The sequence below is a fragment of the Rhopilema esculentum genome, chromosome 7 (genome assembly GCF_057945365.1).
Source record: "Rhopilema esculentum isolate cy_ngs chromosome 7, ASM5794536v1, whole genome shotgun sequence".
NCBI lineage: Eukaryota > Metazoa > Cnidaria > Scyphozoa > Rhizostomeae > Rhizostomatidae > Rhopilema > Rhopilema esculentum.
In genome coordinates, this window is record NC_142821.1 from 11,117,825 (window position 1) to 11,141,247 (window position 23,423).

Sequence of the window (23,423 nt, forward strand, 5' to 3'; positions counted from 1 at the left end):
GATTCAGTTCCCGTTCACAAAACCAAACTAAATGATCCACTCGCGGCATTTTCATGTCCTTTAACAATGAAGGCCGTATAAAGCATCTAAATTTAACAAAACACCTTAAAGGAGCAAATGAAAAACGGACTAGGGTTTGAGATGGTCATACAAGTAAGAATAATATGTTAAGATCTACTACAGGGAATTACCATTATTGCCTGCATATTAATGCTAAAAAGTACCAAGTCTAGAAGGCCCAAAACAATTATGGTATTTTATCGTTAAGGCTAGCAAGTAGGAAGTTTTTTACGGCTTCCTTGCTAGAAGAGAGTTTTACAGCATAAACCGCTCAATGGAAATAAAATAATAAAATTACTTTTTAAAGCAATATCATCAAAAACGCTCTTTTTAAATTTTATTAAATGTCATAACTTTGACAAATAAATCCTCGTAACTTAATCTAGGCCCTTCAAACGAAAAGATAAACGCAAAGTGGAATTTAAACAAACTTACGCGAATAATTCTAACAGATCTTAACATCCTGATATGTCTTTCCTCTTCTTACGATAGAACCTTGTCTCTTTGGGGTCAAAGCCACGATTGACGTCACCAAAAACGGCCCAGTGTGGGGTTGGCGCGATATAGTCCATGTCACTGAAGGCCTCGCGTCCATTCGTTGCATCGTATTTCGACATCTACGGAAAAAGATACTTCAAGCATGTAAACATCAGCGAAAGCATGTTTTTAAAAAATCAATTTAAGAAAACAATTATCAATTTTACCACAATTGTAAAAAATAAACCATAATCCGTAGAAAACAATAACGTTACAGTTGGTTTAACAAAAAATAAAAGCAAATAAATCGTCCATATTATATTTAAAAATGATTGTTTTTGAAAATCTTTATTCTCCAAGACGCTTCCCACTCTAACTCTCAATTCAATGAAGATTTTTCTCTTTTGTTAATTGTAATAAACTAAAGTGCTTAAAGAAGCTGTATCAAATGACATAATAAAGAATTTATTTCCTAGATCCAGGTTTAAATCTATTCAATCTACGAGCCTGGGAAACCTACTTGTATTGTTGATTTATGATTTCTGATTTGTGATTTACGATTGATGATTTCTAATTGACGATGAGAACAATGATGTATGACGATCGTGAAGATTATCATGATAGCCGATGATGATTGATGACAATGATCGATCATGACAAATAGCTGAAGGCAAGCAAATGCACTCCTTACCAAATCGTGGAATTTTGGGTAGTCAATCCACGTGTGCCATACATCGTTGATTTTGAACTGCAAATCAAAAGAGATTTACCTTAGTAGAATCAAATTTCATTTATAGACAATAAAGATCACTAATTTCAAGTGCTGTAGATCACTAATTTCAATGATATCGAGATAGGCAGTCTCATTTCAGTGTGGGTTTCTAAGCAACATGTCTCGGACATAGTCTATAGAATGGTTTTTCAGGAGCGCCAAAGCTTCAGGGCCTGATCTCCATTAGGCATACTTTTCTGGCCTTTGCGTTGGCAAAAGGTTGTGAGCATGCCCATTTGAAATGTTTTGGTTTCCTATGCGGTGCGCAACATTTGCCTTGAAAGCTCAACCTGTTTGTACTTTTTTCTGTCACCATCGAATTTTGATGTATTTTGAATTTTAAGCCGATCGCACTCAGCGCATCTTGCTCCTCGCTTGTCTTGGACCATACTAAGGGCATGGAAATAGCAATGATAAAATTTCTGGTCAAAAGCGGAAAAATACACAACAAAAATTTTTCCCAATGCACTTCAATTCATCCTCTAACAGAGCTCCTCACAAATTCTGGATCTATCTCAAGCTTTAGCGTTTGCTGCTGCACCACAACAACAACAACAGCAGCATCGACGCCAGCAGAAAGATACTGACACTGAATAATTGCGTAATTGGGTAGGAGAGGTCTGAACTCGCCTAATAGAGATAGTCTTGAGAATGTGGTCGGTTGTCACACGAGATGGTAGTTCAAGCTACACGTACTGTCTATTCTTCCAAGTTAAAGGCAGTCTGCCCCCTATTGTGCTCAACTTTATTTTCACGGGAGTGAAATTCACGCACCGTTGAGCTTGATCGACAATTAAACGATTTAAACCAACCAGAAACAACTTTGATTCCAGAGCTTTGAATCAAATGCCTGTGTTCCCGTTGTAGTGAAGCAGTGACTAGAAAAATATGGCTCCCTGTTTGGTTTCTGCGACAAATATGAAAGGAAATGCTTCCATTACCATCATTCAATTCCAGTAATTAAATCTTCTTGCCATTCCCGATAGCTTTTTGCTCGCAGTTTCAAATGTCGTCCACTATCGCAGCTAGGCCAGCCATGGACTTGCTACAAATCTCTCTCTATCCATTTAGTAATCTGAAAAGGCCAGCCAAAGCAAGCATCGTAACCCGTTATCCGTTAAGGCAGGAAGACCTATTGTTCATATTAGCCAATCATTGAGGGGACAGACTCCTTTAAGCTACCATATAAAACCCCTACAAAATGAACACAGCATATAATTCAGCTCAACTTCCGAAACATCGTTCGTTTATACAAATAAGCTTCAGTGTCGTCCAATTGACTCCTATCGGATATTTCCGATACACGTTTTTCTATTTGTTTATAAAAAATTCAGTACTAGGATCGTCAAAAATTTGAGAAACTTTAGTACTAGTCTCAAGAAAAATAAGGAATTTTCATTTTTAAAAAGATAGTCTAAAAGTTTTTATTTAGCTGACCTTTCTTTGAAAGAAATGGCATACTTCGCTTTTTTATCTACATGGCATATTTTCGTTTCGATCTGCGTTTATAATCTTTCAAAAATTCTCAAATTCAAAGCAATAAGGCAATTGTAGGTGCCGAAAAAATGAAACCAACTAAGAAACTTTTAGTACTAAAACACAAAAACTTGTATGCTACATTTAGAAACTTTTAGCACTTAGTGCTGATCCAAGTTGATAAGAAGAACGTGTAGCTGATTCTACCACCAACATTGTTTTGTAGGGGATATGGGTCTTTAAACTGGAAACTGCTAATTTTGCCAAAAAATACTTAGCAACAGCGCGATTCCTAGATAATTTGGGAGGATTGAAGCTAAGCTATAATGAGAACCCAATAAAACCTAGCCCGACTGGAGTGAATTGTGATTCATCTGTGTTTATCACTGTAAAGTGGCTGATACGTGTCTTGGAAACGAGTCTAACAGTATCTTGTTAAGGCGTTGCTAGACAGCTTTAGCGTACAAAACACACTGGTAACTAGCCATGCATTTATCTTCGCAGCTTTAAACAGCGACCGGACGAGAATATAAACCCATTGAGGCTACGGAATGATTAATCTTGGCGCAGTCGTTTCTCCCTGTGTCCACAGTCGACACATTGAAGGTCTGCTTTCCTGTGCATTTTCTTAAAAGGTGGCGTTCATAAAGTCGATTTTCTTCAAAACGGATTTCATAACATGTGTGGGAGGACGTCAGATTCGAATGAATTTCAAAATGCATATAGTAATGGAATATCAATTCATTATAGGCACAGTTAAAGGGAGCAACTAAGCACAATAAAACACAAGAATCATCGATGTTAGCTGTTTAGTTCGGTTGTCCAAATTTTAAATCGTTCTCCGACAACTGCATAATTAACAGAAAAGGTGAATAATCCTTCCCATAATATGCATACTAGACGAATACTGGGGACATACTCCCAGTTATGTAACGTAATTGGGCAAGTTGGAGCGGCTGCTCCTTCCAATGTTTACCAAGGTTGGTTTGTGATTGTCTTTAAAATCTGACAAGATGCAAATGGTGGAGGGTTAGGGCTGAGAAGCCAATTTAGAAAGGTTGCTTCCTTCTTCACAAAGCTTGATCATATCAGCAGTTTCCCTGAACACAAAACAGTGGGTTCGTTGCGAATCTCCACAGCTTCTAGCTACTGAAAGTCTGCGCGCAGGCAAAAAGCTACTATTCTTCGCAGAAAACATAATTTCATGAACTAACAGAAAACCTCTGTTTGCGCGGAGCCCTTAATCCACACATCCCCCCCCCCCACTCTTTCCAAATTTCCACGATGAAAATACCCTAAAATGACGTGTGAGAATTCACCTTCATCGATTGCTGTATTTGGATGTTGAGGGCGTATTTTTACTTTTAGTGTCTAAACACTTAGAAAACAACTAAACATTTCACTCAACACTTCTACTCCAAAATGAACGATATGTTACAGGGATTTCCCGTAGTTGCGTTTTCGAAAAGCCTTGGCATAGAGTTTCGTGCAAGCCAGGCAATTGCGTTGATAGATTTCACAAAATTTCAGAGTTCCGGATTTTTTCAATCGTTTTGCATTTTTCGCTTTGAGTACTGAAATTTATCATCTTGAACAAAACGTAAAGTTGACACTGCAGGTCACAATTGGTCCCCTGTGGCTGCCCTTTGGATATTCAATCCGTGAAATCAAAACAATCATTGTTTATTAATTGCAGGTATTGTTCGTTAAATCCTGATCCTCATTGCAGACGAGACCTGAGATTATGCTTTAAAACAAATGTCTCACTAATTCCTAAAAAAATTATAATTCAGCTTTATTCATGTTTAAACAAATATTGCAGCTACTATAATACAGGTAAATCCAGCAAAAATCAAGGACTAATTTCAGTCAAAGAAAGTTGTAAGTTCAAATGTAAACATAATTCTTCCGGGTGTCTTTAAAACCAGGGTCCTAGCTACTCCATGTACATACCATACACAACTCCAACAGCAAACAGGTTGTCTGAGTTGAGACGATACTCTGCGAAATTGTCCTTTTCCTCATCGAACAAGCATAAACTGGAGATCTGCAGTCCTTGCTTGGACGATTGGCCGATATAAACGATGCAAATTATCTTGTACCTATCGTAGCAAAGAGACTTAACTTTGTCCTTTATTAAATTTGACAACATTTTTGCAGCAACCTTGCAGTCTTCGCTGTCATACTTAACCCCATTTAAATTCTCCTCCAAAACACTCTTTATAATGAGTCGCACATCTGGTTCATAAAACCGTTGAGATCTGGCACATTTAGCTTTCTCCTCCTTACGGGGCAATGAACAAAGAGGGACAAAACTGGGACAAACTGCTTCCAAATCTGTCACTCTAACTGGTTCATCTTTATGTACAACCAACACCACCCCTTTGTTCTCTCTCCGCCGCTTCTCCGCCACCAAAAAGACAGCTCTCCTTTTCAATTTCGTCGCCAAATTCTGCGCCCGAATCATACCTCCAAGACTTATTTTGTACTGAAGAAATTCGCGCTCCATTTCTACGAAAATCGCTCCAATAAAGCATAAAAAACGCTATCCTTTAACAAGCAAATTATTCCCAATCCTGAACTTGGATATGCAATTACTGGAAACATGTGCCTGCCCTTGGAATCTCGTATAGCCTATTTCTATAACTAGTCTAAAAACTTTTGTTCCATCTGTGTTTTTCAATCGGGTTACAGATACTTAACGTCTGTTAAAATCTTAAATCCTTTAAATGAACCATTTTGCTTATTAAAATTGCTTTCTTATAAGTTGAATTGTAACAACAGGGTGTCGTAATACAAAGACATAACCGTCGTCTATAAAAACAAAGATTTTGTAGAAAAACAAAGAACACTTGTTTACTTTCGCTAAGCCCCTGTCAAATCCTTTTATAGAACTATACTTGAATGGCCATTCTAGGAATTTGTTTTACATGGGATCCTCTTTGTGTTGTAGACACTGATCTGAAAAGATTGTAAAATTTGTTTTCCCTGCCTGGGTAATCGAAAGTATTGGCAGAGTAAAGGGAGAAAATGGGATGAATGCAGCAAAAGCTCAGTTTTGTTCTTAGATATGGCATACAGTTATTTTCTTTTCACACAGCCCCCGTTGCAGATTCTACGGAGGAGATAGAAGAGAAATCCTCCAAGTAGAATTCCTTTGGACAAGCATGCCCCTAAAATCCTTTCTAGATACGTTCTATTTCATGGAATATCTTTCTGTCAGCAGTTTTGTACATAGTTTATAGTATTACACAACATAAACATAGGTGCATGGAGTTTGTGTCTGAGGCGACACCCTTGAGCGAAGCACAAAGATTCGGAACAAATTCGCAAAATATTGCGAAGATTGGAAGACTTTTTCGATGGAAAACATATCATTAACTGTTTTTCGCCAAATCTGAGTTTAGTGTCGTCTTCAACAAACATTAACAGTCTTAAATCATGCCAGAAACATTAACAGGCGTAAAAAACTAAGAACGGTGAAAATCTTACAGCAATAACTTAATTTCACGATAAAAAGCCTAAATATTGCTGATTGTGAAATCTCTTTCACACTGACTTTGTTGTCAGGAGTTTTTTTCTGTTTGGCAACTAAACTCCCCAGTACGTAACTTTGTAGACGAGACAGACTTGTGACTAGAGACAACTTTATAGCTGGATTCAAGGGCAATTTTGTCACGAAAATTTATGTTTCAAAATTAGCTCGACATTTATTTGTGACAGGGTCCTTCTAGCACTAGCTCGTCTCCCGTTGGTACATCACCCGATTCAGAACCTGCCTGAGCCTGACCAATCATTAGTGCTGTAATTGAAAGGGTGCTTTCTTTGAAATCTTCTATTGTCATCAAACCATTAACACATCATTAAAACATACCTTTTTAATAAGAACTTAATGTGAGAGCCATTGATCCTGCAATTTTCATAGGCACCTTTCAAACAGGACCCAAGAACAGCCTGATACTGGAAAAGTGGATCCGGAATTGTTGCCGGAATTTACTGTATAATGACATTGAGGGCTAGCCGCGATTAATTCAGATAATTCTGCGATGGTATCATATTTATCGTGAAAAAATACCATTTTTCCAATTGATCTCCCCTGTTGGGCTACTGCCTTTCTCGTTTCTCATTTTCTAGTCTATAATACAGCTTCTGTTCGCTTCTGTTGTCCATAAAAGAGCCAGAAATAAATAGCTTTCCCAACTGTAAAGAATGCTGTTCTTATCAAGCCCGTTTATCTCTAGGGCGATCTACTGTTCGACATCAAGCCACATATCTGTCGTCTCAGAATTCATATTACTTTCCAGCATGAGGTGATTAATAGGTCCCATCTGTTCTCAATAAAACCACATCCCTGCCTAGTTCATACAAGTTTTAAAGGCAATATAGATAACTTTGTCTACAGCAAATGTGGGCAATTTATGTTTCTTGTATTTTTGTAATCAAATTTTTGTATTTTTTGAGTTTTGACCATTTGAGTTAAAGGAGCAGTATAAAATAATCCTAGATGAAGAGAAACAGTTGGCAATGGCTCCTTCCCTGTCAAAACACTGCAATTCGGTCTTGGTTCTAAAATTTAAATACCAAGCCAAAATCAGAGTCATTTTTTGCAAATTTTGTCTTGGCTTATTAGTCAAGATTTTGCAAATCTATATGCTACTTTTCAAAGACCTGATCAAAAAATATCTAAAATCCGACTTATATGTCGTCATCACCTTGTCGCCATATAAACGTGCATCGAAAGAAACTGGTTCAAAGCTGGTTTTTAAACTGCTCTCTTTATTGAAACATTCAAAGGGCTACCCTTGAGAAGAATTTTCAACAAAATCTAGCGCCCATTTTCAAAATTATCACAAAATTTAACCCATATAATTTACGTCTAGTAGAAAAGACTACAATGAATCGACCTGCAAAATTTTACAAAATTGTCTGACTGTTTGCAGAGAAAATACCAAAATCTGAAATGCAAATGTAAACACGCAGAAAACCTGTTCATATTTGCTACAATTTGTCAACGACGCGGGACAAAGAAGCTTGCAATGTTTTCAGTCAATCTCTACTCGCACTCATTTCAAACGTTGACACAGCGGACACACAAAAATGATCTAAGGAATTCGACTTTCGCCAATGTATGCAAAGCACTTTTGGATAAAAAATACGTTGACAAATACATATATTAGCAAATATTTGTAGTTCAAATGAATTGCAAATGTCTTTAGCAAATGAAGAGAAGTTTTTTTAAAAATTCACTTACCCGTTTGTGTGCAAGAAGAACGCAGTTTGAATGCTCGTGTTCTGAAGCTAGTTCATATTCTGGAATTTTCTCGCACAATGCGTTCACAAAATCAACAACCTGATCAAATAAACAGAAAATATTGAAAATACAAAGTGAAAGCTATATGAAAGCTAAAAGAATAACTTTGGTAAAAGTCTCTAAAACTTATATTTGTGCATTCTGCTTCACGTCAGCTTATGTAAAAGATCTTTTAATTTGTCAGTAAATCCTTGATTAACCATCTGGACACTGACAGAAAATCCTTCAAAATCTGTTAGCATGTTCAGCATAACCAACGATCTCCAGATTTTCTCGCAAATAAATAATTCGAGCTTACGTCTGGTTACATAATATTGTAAAACCGAGCTAGATTTTACAAATAATTTCAAAATGGGCATGTGTCTTAAGAGACCCCCCGGATATGGTTGGTTTTTTAAACTGAAATGAAACATCACTTTTACATCTTCCATCATCATTGCAACTGAAGGAGAGATCTTTCACAAAACAATTTGCTTCTAAGGGATGTCTTTCGAAAGCTCATCTACCTTGCCATTATTCAAATTCGTTCAGATGGAATATCTACTCTGACAAATATTGACTTCGATTGTTCCTTTTTATTCTACATTTTGAAAATCTCCCCAAAATATTACAAAATCAATTTGAACCTTGCCCTGTCAATCTTTATCTCAAAGCTTTCCAGATCGTGGAAACAGAGTTTTAAGAATTGGTCTTAAAATTGAAATTATACTGAGCATAATATTGATCAAAATTCAAGACCAGTTACTGAAGCTAACAAAAATATTTGATCAAGGATTTGTCAGAATCTCTCGTGGTTTTGAATCCGGCACGCATCCAGAGCCGGCGTGCAATTGAATCCGGCACACAATGAAATCCGGCACACAATGGAATCCGGCAGCCATTCCAGACCCGGTGCTTATTTTAAAAAATACGATAGGAGCAGAACGATGCCAGCAGTTACGCACTCTTTGAAATAATCAGTGCAACACTGAGCAAAAAATGTTAATAAAGCTAAAATAATCTTGAATCTTCAAAATGATTATAAGTGTCCTATCTCTTAACTGATCTATTTTTAATAAATATCGTACGTTCAGAATCGCCTAAGTAATGCGACTAGCTGATTCTAAACAAATTTTAAAACTGAATATAGTCATGATCTAATAGCATATTCAGAACAGAGAAAGATCCGCCTTTATGCTATGTAATATAACGACATAAGTGCCGAAAAAAGCGAAATTTTATATCGCTTCAAGGCAAGTGTGAACAAGTCGTGCAAGAGGATTCTCCTCTATGAAAAACAAAATATACTGTATGTATATAAGAGACAGCTTTTTTAAACTGAGGCCTCAGAAAGTTTCTTATTGTCAGAGACTTTCATCATCAGGGACTATGTTTCTTATCAACAGATGCAGTCAAGTCAAATCAAGTCAAGCTATATGAACGACAGTACATTTCATGGATGTGTATTCAATATTACTGGTAGTAATGTATTATACATAATCTACAGTATAATTCTTTATATCAATAGAATACACTACACTACAACCATCCTAGAGCATAAACAGAAAATGCTACTGTTTATACTTGAAAGTAAGAAACATTTTAATTTCAGGCCTAAAATTGTTTCTTATAAAATAAGCTCCTTTTGAAGAGAATGAGGCCTTTTTTTATACAAAGTGGTTTCTTATATGCGGGTACTTACTGTACACCATTCAATATAGAAAAAGAGCCTAAAGACTAGGCCAAAACGTTTGTAACCTTAGGGCACATCAAGATGGAGAAATCGGATCTTCTGCAAAAACATATCAACTTTGCTCGAATATTTCTTCTGTATATTTTTGAATATTTAGGCATGTACCAAAAAAAGTAAATTTGTTACCTCTTGGTGCCAAGGGACATTCTTCATTGTTAGAGTAGATGCCTTTGATTCTCCACAATATGTGACACCCTGGAAATTAAGTAACGGGAAACTTGTTACTTCCAATAGGAAAATATAGAGGAACGATATAGCAGGGGGTAAGGTTGAACAGGGGTGGGCTTGATAGTTGGATTCAAAATCAACTGAAGGTTAGTTTTCACCAATGTGTGATTTCACTGTTCATGGTTGGCGCTGTCAATTTCTTCTTTTCACATTTGCCAAAAATTGGATCATAGAATTTGAATTATGTTGCTGAAATCGAGGGGCAAATCACTCTTAGAAAATCTCGTACACCTTTTGTAAAAATCCTTATGTTTTATCCAAAAATCCCCAAAAATCGTTTTGTTTTAGGAAAAATCTCGTACGCTATTTGCAAGAGTGAATCGCCCCTCGGCTGAAATAAGACTGTGACGAAAATTTGATGTTGTTTGGACAATCAGGCCGCGAATCAGGGGGGGGGAGTGAGGGAGCGATTGATACAATGGTCTTTTGTTCTAAAACAATGGGAAAATGTGAAGTCATCTTTTCAAAACAATAGGCTTGCCCCCCCCCAATATTTGTGCCCGTCCGCCCCCCAAGTGTCCGCCCCTGCCGCGAATCGGGCCGTTTTCAAAACTTAGCTTTTCCTGTACATTTTACTGGAATCGGCTGCTGCAGTGAAACCAGTCGAATCTTTAGAAATACCTAAACATTCAAAACCTAGTAACTAGCAACCTAACTTTCCAAATAACAGGAAATTTTAAATATATACTAACTTCAAGACGATGTTTTCAAATCTCAAGTTCCTTTACCGCCAAATTAACGGTAAAAAACAAAATTTAAACTCTAAATTACTAAATATAAAAAGCCAATAAATTTGTAGTTATAATCATTTCAAGACAATATTGAAAAATATTTTGCAAAACAATGGTTATTTGGAGTTTTTAGTAACAAAAATATGGTTGAATTATAACGAGATTTTTCTCTCTTCGATTGTTTTATCAATAAGAGAGCACTTTAAGTAAATCACTTCATATAATTTTTCACCAATCATTTATATTTTCAGTAACTTTTTAAATTATTCACTGTATAAAGATATTAAATTTTTGTAACATGCCTTGTTTCATTGTTTTTTTCCCTTTTGTGAAGCTGTCTGAATTCGAATTTGAAACTAAACTTAAATGAGCTACTCTTAAAGAATAAGGTGCGATGTAAAAATATTGATATTGCAGCCAGTCACAACGATTACACAAGAAAAATTCTTCCATGCTTTTGTGGCCTACCTTAACTTCGATAAAGCTTGGATTTCCGATTTCAACAAGTTTGGCATAACCCTCGATTTCATCTGTATTGAACGACTTTACCAATGTCAGACGATAAACGGTTCTCTGTCCCTAAAATACAACAGAACGTGGCTTATTTTCAATTTGCAAACAACTTACAAAAAACTTACAAAGTATGATAGAAAACACACTTTCAAATGACGCGTGTTCGTACACGCAATTAGGCTATTTTTCAAGCAAGATCTGCAGTGACTTAGTAAATAAAAAAAATTGCTTTTAAATATGTAGGAAAGAGAACTTTCCTTAGTAGTATAGTGCTTCAAAACTAGAGATGATCCAGTTTAATTTAAAGATTACCTTCTCATTTAACGCCTTGAGACTGTCGATAAACCTCTGCCAATAATCTCTAAACAAGGGCCTATCGATTTTCTTTAGGCTGTCCTTGTCACTCGCGTCCACGCTAACATATAGTTGAGTGACTGGTTTCAGAGTTCTGCGAAGAATACATGGGGGAATTGTGAACACTACAAATGAGACTATCAAGGGAATACAGTCCAAACAAAGGGAGTCATAACAAAAGTTTCGACAGGTGTCAGGGGAAAAGAACTGCACAACTGGGGAATTAATAACATAAAGAAGGGAATACATTGACTAGCATGGGAATAGCATAGCAAGCAAATTTGTTTGCTAAAAATACGGATGCTCAAACGAGGAGGCATTAGAGGGTGAGGATGCTTTTAATGAGAAAAAAAACGAACTTAATAGATTGGAAATTTAAAATAAAAAGGGGTGAAAGTTAAGGAGGCAACAAATACAGTCGCCAGTTGTCTATGCCTACCTTATGGCATCAGGAAACTGCGCATTTGTAACGAGAAACGAAGAAATCTTTTTGCTGTGAAGAAGATCGACCATTTCGTTTATCTTTGGGTACATAATTGGTTCACCTAAAAACACAAAAAATCTTTCTAAGACTTTATATTTAAGTCTATCTATACACTTAAGCATGGATCACTGATCATAATAACAAATTGATGACTGATTTTTGCGTGAAACAAATCTGGCAAATTATAATTAAGTGCATGAAAATTCTAGGGTAAAATGTTATTAACTAACGGTTTGATAAAAAGCCTTAATTTACAACTTGATACATTTATCGACCGTCGATTCATTCTCTAAACATGTTTTCAGAACCATGTTATCAACTAATTAATATTGATGGTGAACACTGCCCTAAGACAGCCATTTTTGTCTGTTTCAATCCTTTACTTTTAGCGACATTCAAATTGCTGAAAAAAATTCGAATACTTTAAGATTTTTAAAAGTCATACCAACAAGAGACAGAGCACAATGCTGAATTTGCATCCCTTCCTGAAATCTTTCGAGTAAAACACCAGGTACACCTAGATAACGATTCAAGACAAAAGTTGAATCAAAAATATAAGCCATAAGAAAAATCTGTTTTGCAATGTAAAACTTCTTTTTGGAAAGAAAAACTTAAGAAGAAAAGAGGCTTGATAGAAATGGCGGGAAAAATCTAATAAAACTGTAAATATACATTTGGAGCAAATTCAAAAAAGGATTTTTGTAATAGAGGAAAGACAGGGGGCACCTACTCTAGTATAATCATGTCATGAACGTTTGGATTTTTCAGAGATGAATCAATAATTACATTTCAGAAAGTTCGTTTCAGCTGCGAAAAGTCGTAGGATTTGATGAAACATTTCAGATTCCATAAAATTCAAAGCCTTACGTTTTACTTTAATTAACGCAACCTTTCGGGAACTTTCAGCAACCACCCCACCTCTCCCAAATTGTATAAGTTCTTTAATCGGAATGGTCTGTCACTCCTACAACACTAAAGCCGCTACACCCCCGAAAGCGTTTTTAAGAAAATACGAGAAAAAATACCTCGGAATTGTTTGATCATATTATAATGGTTCTGCATCGCTCCATCGACAATCAAATCTGGATCATCCATTTGCCAGCGCCATTCAGTCCCAACTGGGTTTGTGTGATGCCTGTAATGAATTGCATTGTCAACACAAAATGGCAGAAAATGTTCTATAGAGGCCACATTACTGTAACAGCCGACCTCCACTTCAGTCCATTTGCGTATTCACGCGCGCTGTGAATCTCCTTTTCTCATTGGCTCCTTGCAGCTTGTTCACTTTGGAGTTGCATCACAGCCTACTAGCGAGGCGAGCAAAAGTTGTTCTCTGCCACCAAAATGATTTCAATATACGTATTCAGAAGCTCGGTCACAGCGCACGCGCGAAAAAGAAGACTGAAGTGGGGGGTCGGCCCTTCGTCACTAATGATTTTTAAGTGACTCTCCACTATAAACAAAATCAACCTGATTCAGTTCAATAAATAAATATCACCACAAAATCTCCTATACACTATTATAGTTATCTTAATATCTACGACAAGAAGATCAATTGCCAAACACCTACTTACAAAGGAACAAAATATAACAACTAAGTCCTAAAAAGTCAAGCCTTAGCTACATCCATTGATTTGCACCTTTACATACAATCATCATGCACCTTTACTTTACATCACATTAACATAAAATTCACAAACGCATAAATGTATATTAGGACAGTAGGTATCCTAAACAATTTTCTCAACCATTGATCAATAAGCTGTCTGTGCTCCAGAGAATATTTAAAGTTATTTACACTTGAAACCCTTTAAAACACCTAGCTTATGCAGGCACACTGGAGCCGGGGGACTTGGGGGCCTGGGGGGCTATAGCCTCCTCAATTTTTTGCTGAAGTATGATATTCGGGTTGTGGCATCAAGGATAATGGTGGGAAACTATCATAAAAATTTGACAATTTGTCTAATGATGTCAATAAGCATGAAACTCATAGTAGCAGCTTGGAACCGTCCTGTCCTACAATGTTTTGGGCATACACCAAGAGAGTGTACAACCCTGATTTGGAGAGGCGCCTACTGTTACATGACATGCCGGTATACAGTGTATATCAATTTTCATTAGTTCATTTTTATGCAAGCTTCGATTAACAGTTGATTCGCGGTGGTGGATTGTTCATCTTGGCAGACACGGTGTCTCGCAGATGGCGATGTTCAGACGGCTCGAAACTAATTCTGAATCCCAATTTACAACAGATCCGAATATCTTGCATCCGGACATAAAAAATTGTTCATGTCTAGCAGAAAATTTGTTATTTTCACAACATTGTTCTCATAAAACTTTGTGCGACTGTCAGACTGAGTTCTCGAAGCCCTTGTGCGAATCTAATTGACGGAAAACATTAGTGGACAAATCTTCTCCGTGTAGCTAAAAGGATCCTTGCCGACCAAAATTTACGTGGATAAACTTTTTGCCGCACAGCATTAAAGCTACCTAGATTTAGATGCAAATTACTGCACATTTTGAGGCACTACGTCATGTCAGTCAACCTTTCAAGGTTTAAACTAGGCCCTGCAATTCGTTTACAATCGAGAAATCGTTGAGAATATTAACTGCGTTGTCTATTGGAAAACGTAACAATGGACAATTGTATAACGCTACCAAGGGAATTTAGGTGACCACTGAAATACTTTGGAGCATGACAATAGTTATACGACATACCTCCAACAGAAAACACACTTGTTGGCACAGGCAAGGCTTGGGGTTGTTTCCATACATTGATGACTATTAATGCCGTAAAATGTGTGCTTATAACAGCCACCCCGTCCACGGAGCATTGCCTGTAAAGATAGAAATAAATTCATATTTGTAGGCTAGTCAAAATACTACAGTTCTTTCCAAAGTCGAACAAAACACTTTTTCTGACTATGGAGAGCTATAAGAATACAGGAAAATAGCCACAATCTATAATGTTTAAGCATAATTAGCATAATTAGCATAATTAATATACGCATGCTGTCGATGTATTTTGAAGAACTTGATTAAAGAATGGATTAGAATCAAGAACATATTTTCTTTGGTCTATATCTATGAGGATATACAGAACATGATACAAACAATATAAATTATTTCAAAATTCATCGATCGAAGTTGTAATTAGTTTGGTACAAAAATTCAAACCTTTGTCCAGCGACAAATTTTGACTCCAGAGTGTGAGCCAACAACTTTATAACCTGAGAAGGAAGATTCTTTATTAATTAATGTATTCAGAAGCCATCCATATCGATTTTGAAATTTATCAAGGATCCTTCTATCACACAAGGATTCTTCTACAGAAAGAATCCGTGCAATTTAGGCGGTGGCCTGTGTGTAAGGCCTACGATCAGCTTTTCCAGTTGATCACAAATACTTGAAATCCTAAAACAACAAGCTCAAAATGCTAAACTATCCATAACTTTTGCTATACTTTTTCTAATTAAATACAAAGCCACTGCACGTGAAATATATTGTCATAAGATCAATGGTAACACATGCAGAGGAATAGGCAAAGAGAATCTGTACCTACAACCCATGAGCCTTTGCTTTCAGTGAAGATAACAAGCAACTTAAGAATGGAAGTTTAAGGCCAAAACAAAAGAGAACTCCGATAATTAAGACAAAAATAACAGGATCTGTTGATGGCTAAATTTTTACGACTTAAATACGTAATTTTATTTTAGACTGATTTTTAAGATTAATTTTTCCGACATATCACCTTGCTTTCCTAGATTTTTACGAATTAGCGGTGTCACCATTTCCTTTGCGTCTGCTGGGACTGTAGATTCTTCTGCTGAATAAAGACACACAGAGTTAATTAAAAACAAAAAAACCATAACTTAAAAATTAGCAATAATTTTTTGGTAAATTTTACATCACAAACGGAATGTTTTGAACATGCTAAAGACTGTTAGGATTAGCCTACGGTACGAACAATGCAATAGAAATTTTGAAATTTGCTTTGCAAATACGTGCTTACTGAATGAAAGATCATTATCGAAAGCTAGCAAAATGCACTCGACAAGAAGATAGTGAAACGAATTTTCATAGATCAATGAATCATTCCATTTGTATTTATATCACCTGCGAAGAAGCTTCGTATGTTGGGGTCAATCTATAGCTCTTTATATCTCCATTTTGCAACGTTAAAAAGCATTTTTTCCCTATCTTAGAAGATATTCTATCTAGGAGAACATTTTTTCTCTGTAAATCTTAACCAGTGTGAAATGATGTTCACAACTTCAAACCAACAAGATCTATAAGTGTGAATCTATGTTAAGAGAGATACCAATACTTAAACGATACAAGCAGACAATTGCGAACAAAAAGGCCAAGAGGAAAGGTACCCTTCTTTTGTCTTTGCTTTGTTTTTCTTGCTCTCACGCCATCAGTATTGATTGTTTTTCCCACCTTGACAAATTCGTTAAGTAAGAGTTAACAAGGAGTACAGAAAAAAACGAGCGTCTAAGAATTTACAAGTCCACAGAAGGCTAAATTCACAAATTTTTAGCCGGCTTTGCTTCGAGACTTGAAGCAAAGGCCAAACAAGGAGAGGGAGGGAGAGGCTGACAAAAGATGGAGGTATGGCCAAGTTGTTGATGTTCGTTTTGAAAGAAGAAAAATAAAAAAATGCTAGGAAGCAAGGAGAGAGCAAACGTTCTAAAGCGTTCCAGGTCTGTTCAAGTTGTTGAACAGTGTTCGTGATTCACGGAAACAAATGGTTTTCGGAAGATTAAAAAATCTCCTTTCTTCTTCCTAGTATAGGAGGCACAGTGCTATTTACAAACCTTTGCTTCTTTCAATTTATTCGCCATTTTTCCGAGATCTTCTACATCGACTACTTCTTCATCGTCTCCGTCGTCATCATCGGTTGAAGATTCGTAAAGTACCTAAAGCAATAAAGTGTTACAGTCTCAAAGAAGATTTCCTGGTATTTTTTGCTGCCCATAAACTGTTGACAGGTAAAAATTACAAGAACCACGTTACTGGCAGCCTTATTGTTTGCATATATTAATTCTCAGAGAAATAAAAAGATACTTAGGCATAAAATGAGCCCTTTTAGGCCGGCTCAATAATTGAAGTTTACAACTTAAGCCATTTGTCCCTAACAAAAGACTTCCTTCTCATTATTGCCATATAACGTGTTCAAAATGATAAACAACTTTAACCATGATTCAAGCTCATCTTTTTCAATATTCTGCTTATTTAAGAAATCTTACCTCTTCACTGTTACTTTCTTTGCAACATTGATCTTCTTTGCAACATTTATCTTCTTTGCAACATTGGTCTTCTTTGCAACAATCTCCATCTTCTTTTTTACAATTCTCTGTCTTTCTTTCTGACTGAACCCTTCTAACTGTTAGGAACAGCAGCAACGACTCCATCCACGAGTTGAAATCGCCTTCCAACCCTTCCAACGAAACAACAGTGCATAAAAACTGAACCACTTTTACAAAAGAATAAAAACAAATTTAAAGATAGAGAAAGCAATACATAATCCGCATTTCTTGAAGAAAAGTTAGCATTTCCTTTCTTTCGCTTTCAGTATATAACGAAAATCACATCAAAACAAAGTTCTAATTGAATTCTATCAACTTCAAAGAATAATTTGAAATGGCGGAAATAGTCGGAAAATTTTGCATCTATATTCTAATTCTTTCTTCTTTCTAGAAATCTGAATATGAAAAATATGATGACTAAAAGATAGGAGAGAAATCAGGACAGCACTTTTGTCATGTGAGCAACCTTTGTCAAAATGAATTATAGAAAGATTCTTTATTCATTTCTTGCCTCCAAGTCTATATTGCATAATGTTGCATTATATAAAACATAAAACGTACTGCCAAATCGCATGCTTGCTGTGTCTTAGAAGCACAAAATAATTCATTTACAGCAAACTTCAAAAGTACCTTAACGTCAGCAAATTTTCATTATCAAAATTTTTTAGTCGACTAAGGGTATTTCTTGCGATGGACCAAACAAAGGAATGAAAATTCACAAATATAATTGACAGGGTAAAAAGAAACTTCAAATAGATTAGAATTCTGAGTCTTGGAGAAAAGGAAGCAAAAGAAAAGGAAAATAATAATAAGAAACAGAAAAAATACATAGGATGAAAGGAGGAAATGTAGAGAGATATTCACTGTAAAGATAGTGGAATAATGGCGAGAAACAAAACAAGGAGTTAAAGATGAATGGGGAAAGGAAAGAGCAACAGAGGAAGAACATGAAGAATAATAGATAAATGAAAAAGAAGGAAAAAGAAATATGAAATTAATTTATGAAACTTATGCAGATCGCTGAACTTAATGCAAACTAACCACCATTTTTGCTATTTGCAAGATTTTCATCACCAAGACCAGTAGGGAAGATTTTAATCCCAGAGAGTTTGTGCATTGATTTATCCAATGTCTTTGCGGCCTAAAATCAACAAATATTTTATTTATTTTGCTATATGACGTAGGTACTCTCCTCATCAAATAACTATTATTTGGTCATGGTTTCAAATTATATAAACCTAGCAAAAACTCTTTTTTTTCAAAAATTTAAAAAAAAATTTACATGTTTCAATAAAAACATAAATACTTACTAGATTGAAATTATTTTCATAAAGGGAATTGCCAAGCCCAAACACTGCATATTTTAATCCACCCAGTAAACCTTTAGGCATTCTGCAGTCGTCACTAGATTCCACAATGTATTTATAAAACCATTTTGCTGACTCAGGGGCTTCTCCATTTGTATATGTTGAAATGACGAAAATGAACAAAATTTCTTTCTCAATCTGTAAAGAGCAAAGTAGACAATATCGTATCAGAATTTGGAAGAAAAAGCATTTGTTTATGTTTTTATTGTGCAGAAGATTTTGGTATAAATGACAGAGTAAATCCTCTATTAATTGACTAAGAGGTGAACAAAAATCCCTGCTCTCGAAATGAGCGGCATTTATTGCTGGGTAAAGATGGTTTAACACTAGTTTATCGGAGGATAAATTCATTATTGTTTGCTATCACATGGCAAATGCTTCTCATCTTTAGCACCCAGGTCCCTAGACTATACATGACTCATTTACTTGTTTAGGTTTCGAAGCACATTCCATGTTCACCTTCATGAGCAGCAGGCATGTACAGTAACACTATCTCCAATGTATAGATTTATAAATTACAAATGACTTCACCTCGTCAACAAGTTTATCCTCAGGATCATATTCAGACATATCATGAACTTCTGTTGCATAAGATGCTTCATCGAATTTAAGCCTTAAAGCTCCTGCAAATTCCTATCAAAATAAAAAAAATTCATCTGTGAGATACCAACTGCAAAATAACACAAGGATGAAAATGGTTTTAATTTTCAATTCACAAAGGTTTACCAAAAAAAGAATGAGCTGGGGTATCTAACTTTGATTTTCCCATTCCCATATCTTCAGAAAACATTAATGTACAAGAAAAAAAGCTGAAATTTGTCTTATGGCCTTGACATTTGACTGTGACATTTTTGCAATCATGCCATATAACTCTGACATTGCTTTGGTACTAAGGAATGTGTGTAAGGTTGTGGAACAAACAAATCCAAACTTCATTTTAACTTACCTTTGCAGTCCCAGTTTGTGTACCATAGAATATTTTCACCCTCTTTAATTCATCTACATCACTTTGATTTTTCTTTATCTGCATTTGATGAATGAATTTTCTTCCATAAAATGTATATATACAAGAACATTATTATTTTATACAAACATATATATACAAAAGTATATATACAAAATTATTTTTATAAAACTTATCTTTTCAAAAGTGTGCTTCTTGAATGGAAACAAAAGATCATCAAACTTGAAGGTTTCAAAACTTGAGGGCTGCTATAGCAACAAGGATCAAAGAGAAGCCAGAACAAAAGAACTGCAAAGGGGAGACAAGAAATCCATGAATGGCAATTTTGTTGAAGTATGGTTGAAAAATACTAATAAAAATTAAAATGTTGGATTTGTTCCCTTATAGGTAATTCCCCTTCTTATTCTTTCCCCATCCTCAACCAGGCTTAAATTTTTCAATATTTTTTCTCACTACATGGTTCATTTTTGTCTTTTCTCTATTAGCAAACAAAATGAGAATAAGACCCTTCCAAAAACAATCTTAAAGGTCAATAAAAACTTTGGTAGAAAATTAGGACTCATTTCATTGCTACTTCAAACCTAGCACATATATATAAATAATGTATCTATATCATGTTACCTTTTCAGGATCATCTTCGAGTGAAGTGGTAGATGCTTTTTGACCATTTACGTTTTGGTACTTCAAAAGAAAATACCAAGTCATTCCAAAACTTCCCATGACAAAAGTAAAGAGAGGTATTCTTGCATAACTCCACCAATATACAAAGTCATCTGTCCACGAACTGTAGGATGCTTCTCTTGCTAAAATTAGAAAAAAAAATTGCTTATAGATAAAGTATAATTTTTAGTCTTGGGTAGAATAAATAAGTTTTTTAGAATAATCCAAAGAACAAACAAAGTCAGTGTTTTTGTGATTCTTGTGCCTCATATCTCAGTCAACAAAAATCTCATTAACCTTTATTGTTCTGCACTCCCATTAAAGGTTTCCAAACACTTTCTTTCAAAAGGACTTACAAGCTAATTACAAAAATATATGTTTTCTCATACACTTTTAGGAAGACATATCTTTTATCAAATTCCGATAAAAATTCAAAGCGATGAAAATGAATTGAAGATGGGTAAAAGTTGACTTGAAGACCCTATCCCTTAAAAACATTCAGAAGTAGCTCCAATATTTGGATCCCTTTACTGGCCTTGATCATCAAATATATAAGCACATATAAGATATAGCAATATAGCAAAAAGCATATATAAGATATAAATAAAATCTGTCTTTTCCAGTTATAAATACTTATTTCTCCAAAATGCAATATTTGGTCCATTATTGACCATTCTTTCGGATTCAGATGGGTTTCAACAAACAGTTTCAGATGTGCAGGAGTTGGTGTGCAATGGAACTTTAAGTTAAAATGTCAGTGATTTTTTAAGTTTAGAAAATGTTCATTTTGTACTCTTATTCTTATAATTACTTGAAGGAGCAAATGTATGATAATGTATGATAACATATTTAAAAACAAACATCTATAGTCCCACACATAGTCCCAAGTGTTCAACCTCATTTTTTAAAAAAAAATTGGGTAAAGGCTAATCGTTTGACCTTTTGTCAAGTAAAGAGTATTTGAGGTAAACAGAGGACAATAGAACTGCATCATCTTCATAATAGGCCTTCGCAGCATTGATACTGTCTTGCTGTTATGTACTTTACTGGGTAGATTGGGAAATAACTCTTTTCCACAACCAAACATAATTTTTCAAATGCTGCCTTAATTGATATTCCCCTTTCTGATCTCTGTCTGTATGTAATTTGCGCAACCTAACTTCATGTCCCTTTTTTAAAAGCTTAATCCCCCCTAATGTTAAAGGCATTTGACATGCATAAGTACAGCAAATCCAAAAATAGCTTAGGCCAAATTGATCAGAGCACACGCACAAGAAAGGAATTAGAAACAGCTCACGTGAAACAATTGCGTGCTGCTCTAGAATTTCACAGATTTGCAGAAAGGTGGAAACTGTTCATGTTTTTTTCTCTGTGTGCAATTGGATTGGTAAACTGCTCGTGGTTGAGTGGCTGTAAGCCACCTTTACCTCTGTCAAATGTCTTTAATATAACTGAATTTCTTTTTTTATCATATACAAAAATTGAAAAGACAGCTCTGAGATAACACCTTTGTCGTAAGAATCTTGTGTGTGCTGAAATTTTATTGAAATCAGTGGAGATTGGAATGAAGAGAATTTGTACGAACAGATCAACGAACGCTACAATTCAAGCGTCATTGGAAATTTGACTTAACTGGACATTTGACTTACTCTTACTGTTTTATAGTATCCAAACAAAATTGCTGCCAATTTCCATCTTTCATTAACAGACCTGTCAATCTAGCGTTTTCACAACCTTAAAATTTAAGATTTCATCTTTTAAGAAAAACAGGGAAATTTGGTCCGTATAACATTTTCCTGCTGGGCATACAGTTAACAGCAAAACTTAAAATGACAAATTTTATTCTTAATGAATTTTATTGTTTTTGTTCACTCTTAGGCAAGCACTAGCGAAAAATTTTGCCATGAAGAAACTCATTTGCTTCTTTATTACAAGAATAACTCTGCCAAACCAAAAGAAGCAACGGGGAAAAAAATTTAAAAAAAAACTGGAGACCGGGAGGAATCAAGCAAAACTTGGATTCTCCAGGCGAAACCGGGAGAGTTAACTGATCTGTGCGTTAAAGAAATCACGATACTAGGTCACATGGCTTTGAAATCGATAGTAACTTGTAATTCAGTCAACAAGTGAAATTGTACAGTTTTAAATTAAACTTGATGCAGAAAAAGAAAGTCTTATGCCCTTATACAATATAATAATTATTTATACCTCTCTCTGATGTTTCTCCCGAAGCAGCAGCTGAGAAAAAGACCAAAAAACAACTTAAAAGCACAGCCAAACAAATTTTGTGTCCAGCCATCTTTTTTCTTACTCGTGCTTGGCTGAATGGAAAGGAGACTGAACAAGATGTACTTCAAATAACAAAGTCACGAATTCTTTTGTCCATCAACAACTTTGGCAGCGTGAAATGTATGAGTGCCATCCTAAAAAATTAGAAGGAAGCTGTGCTGTAGACAAATTCTGGAAGCCACATCCAATGTACTTGCATTTGTGTTTAAGATTTTTTATGAATATGAAAATATGATCCTTGCTTTGTTGGATAGGCCAATTTTAAGGGATAAATGAGGTTGACATTATAAAAACAAACCACCGAGCGACAGGGCTAACCTGTTGTAGGGCGCATTAATTTATCTAATTTGTTAAAATGCTGAAAAGGAGCTTGCAGAACATCTACGTTTAACATGTCTTCACTTAAGTTTTTGAAAAAAAATTGAACAAAGAAAGATATAGCAAATACAATGTCCTTCTAGGAGGCGAATTCATGCCAAGTGTCCTAGTGGATGGATCTTCGTGCGAAGAATAATATTTAAACAATTCTTTGGCGGTACAGAATTTGAAAATGGCTTTTAAAAAAGCAAACATTTTGCAACATACTTAAAGCTTTTTGGCTCACACTCCTCAGAGTATATAACGTCAGAGTAAGGGTTGTTCTTTTGGACCCCTACTCTGACGTTTTATACTCTGAGGAGTGTCAGACAAAAA

The 23,423-nt window shown here is 35.5% G+C and overlaps 3 protein-coding genes across 4 annotated transcripts in view; all 3 read right to left on the bottom strand.

Moving 5' to 3' along the window:
- Positions 1 to 634, bottom strand: part of LOC135683624 (uncharacterized) — a 40,573-nt gene extending 39,939 nt beyond the window's left edge. The window contains exon 1 of the mRNA XM_065198933.2: positions 496 to 634. The gene's annotated coding sequence lies outside the window, so the exon portion shown is untranslated. The remainder of the gene's footprint in view (positions 1 to 495) is intronic.
- On the bottom strand, positions 136 to 22,905 carry LOC135683626 (S-adenosyl-L-methionine-dependent tRNA 4-demethylwyosine synthase TYW1). 2 transcript variants are annotated; one of them, XM_065198937.2, is made up of 21 exons: positions 22,650 to 22,905; positions 20,403 to 20,584; positions 19,764 to 19,841; positions 19,349 to 19,450; positions 18,761 to 18,955; positions 18,492 to 18,591; positions 17,391 to 17,581; positions 16,959 to 17,060; positions 16,518 to 16,581; positions 15,890 to 15,961; positions 15,316 to 15,368; positions 14,857 to 14,975; positions 13,164 to 13,273; positions 12,584 to 12,655; positions 12,094 to 12,199; positions 11,613 to 11,748; positions 11,256 to 11,366; positions 9,955 to 10,023; positions 8,037 to 8,135; positions 1,229 to 1,285; positions 136 to 677 (listed from the first exon to the last, which is right to left on the bottom strand). In XM_065198937.2, the coding sequence occupies exons 1-21, from the start codon at positions 22,738 to 22,740 to the stop codon at positions 516 to 518; spliced, it is 2,271 nt and encodes a 756-aa protein (XP_065055009.2). In that variant the 5' UTR covers positions 22,741 to 22,905; the 3' UTR covers positions 136 to 515. The 2 variants fall into 2 exon arrangements, with proteins under 2 accessions (XP_065055009.2, XP_065055008.2); XM_065198936.2 differs by having other exon boundaries at positions 15,890 to 15,964; positions 22,650 to 22,901.
- LOC135683632 (dynein light chain 2A-like) lies at positions 4,553 to 8,025 on the bottom strand. Its single transcript, XM_065198944.2, has one exon. It carries the CDS (start codon positions 5,292 to 5,294, stop codon positions 4,722 to 4,724), a length of 573 nt encoding a protein of 190 aa, XP_065055016.1. The 5' UTR covers positions 5,295 to 8,025; the 3' UTR covers positions 4,553 to 4,721.
- Positions 22,906 to 23,423: the final 518 nt, after the last annotated feature.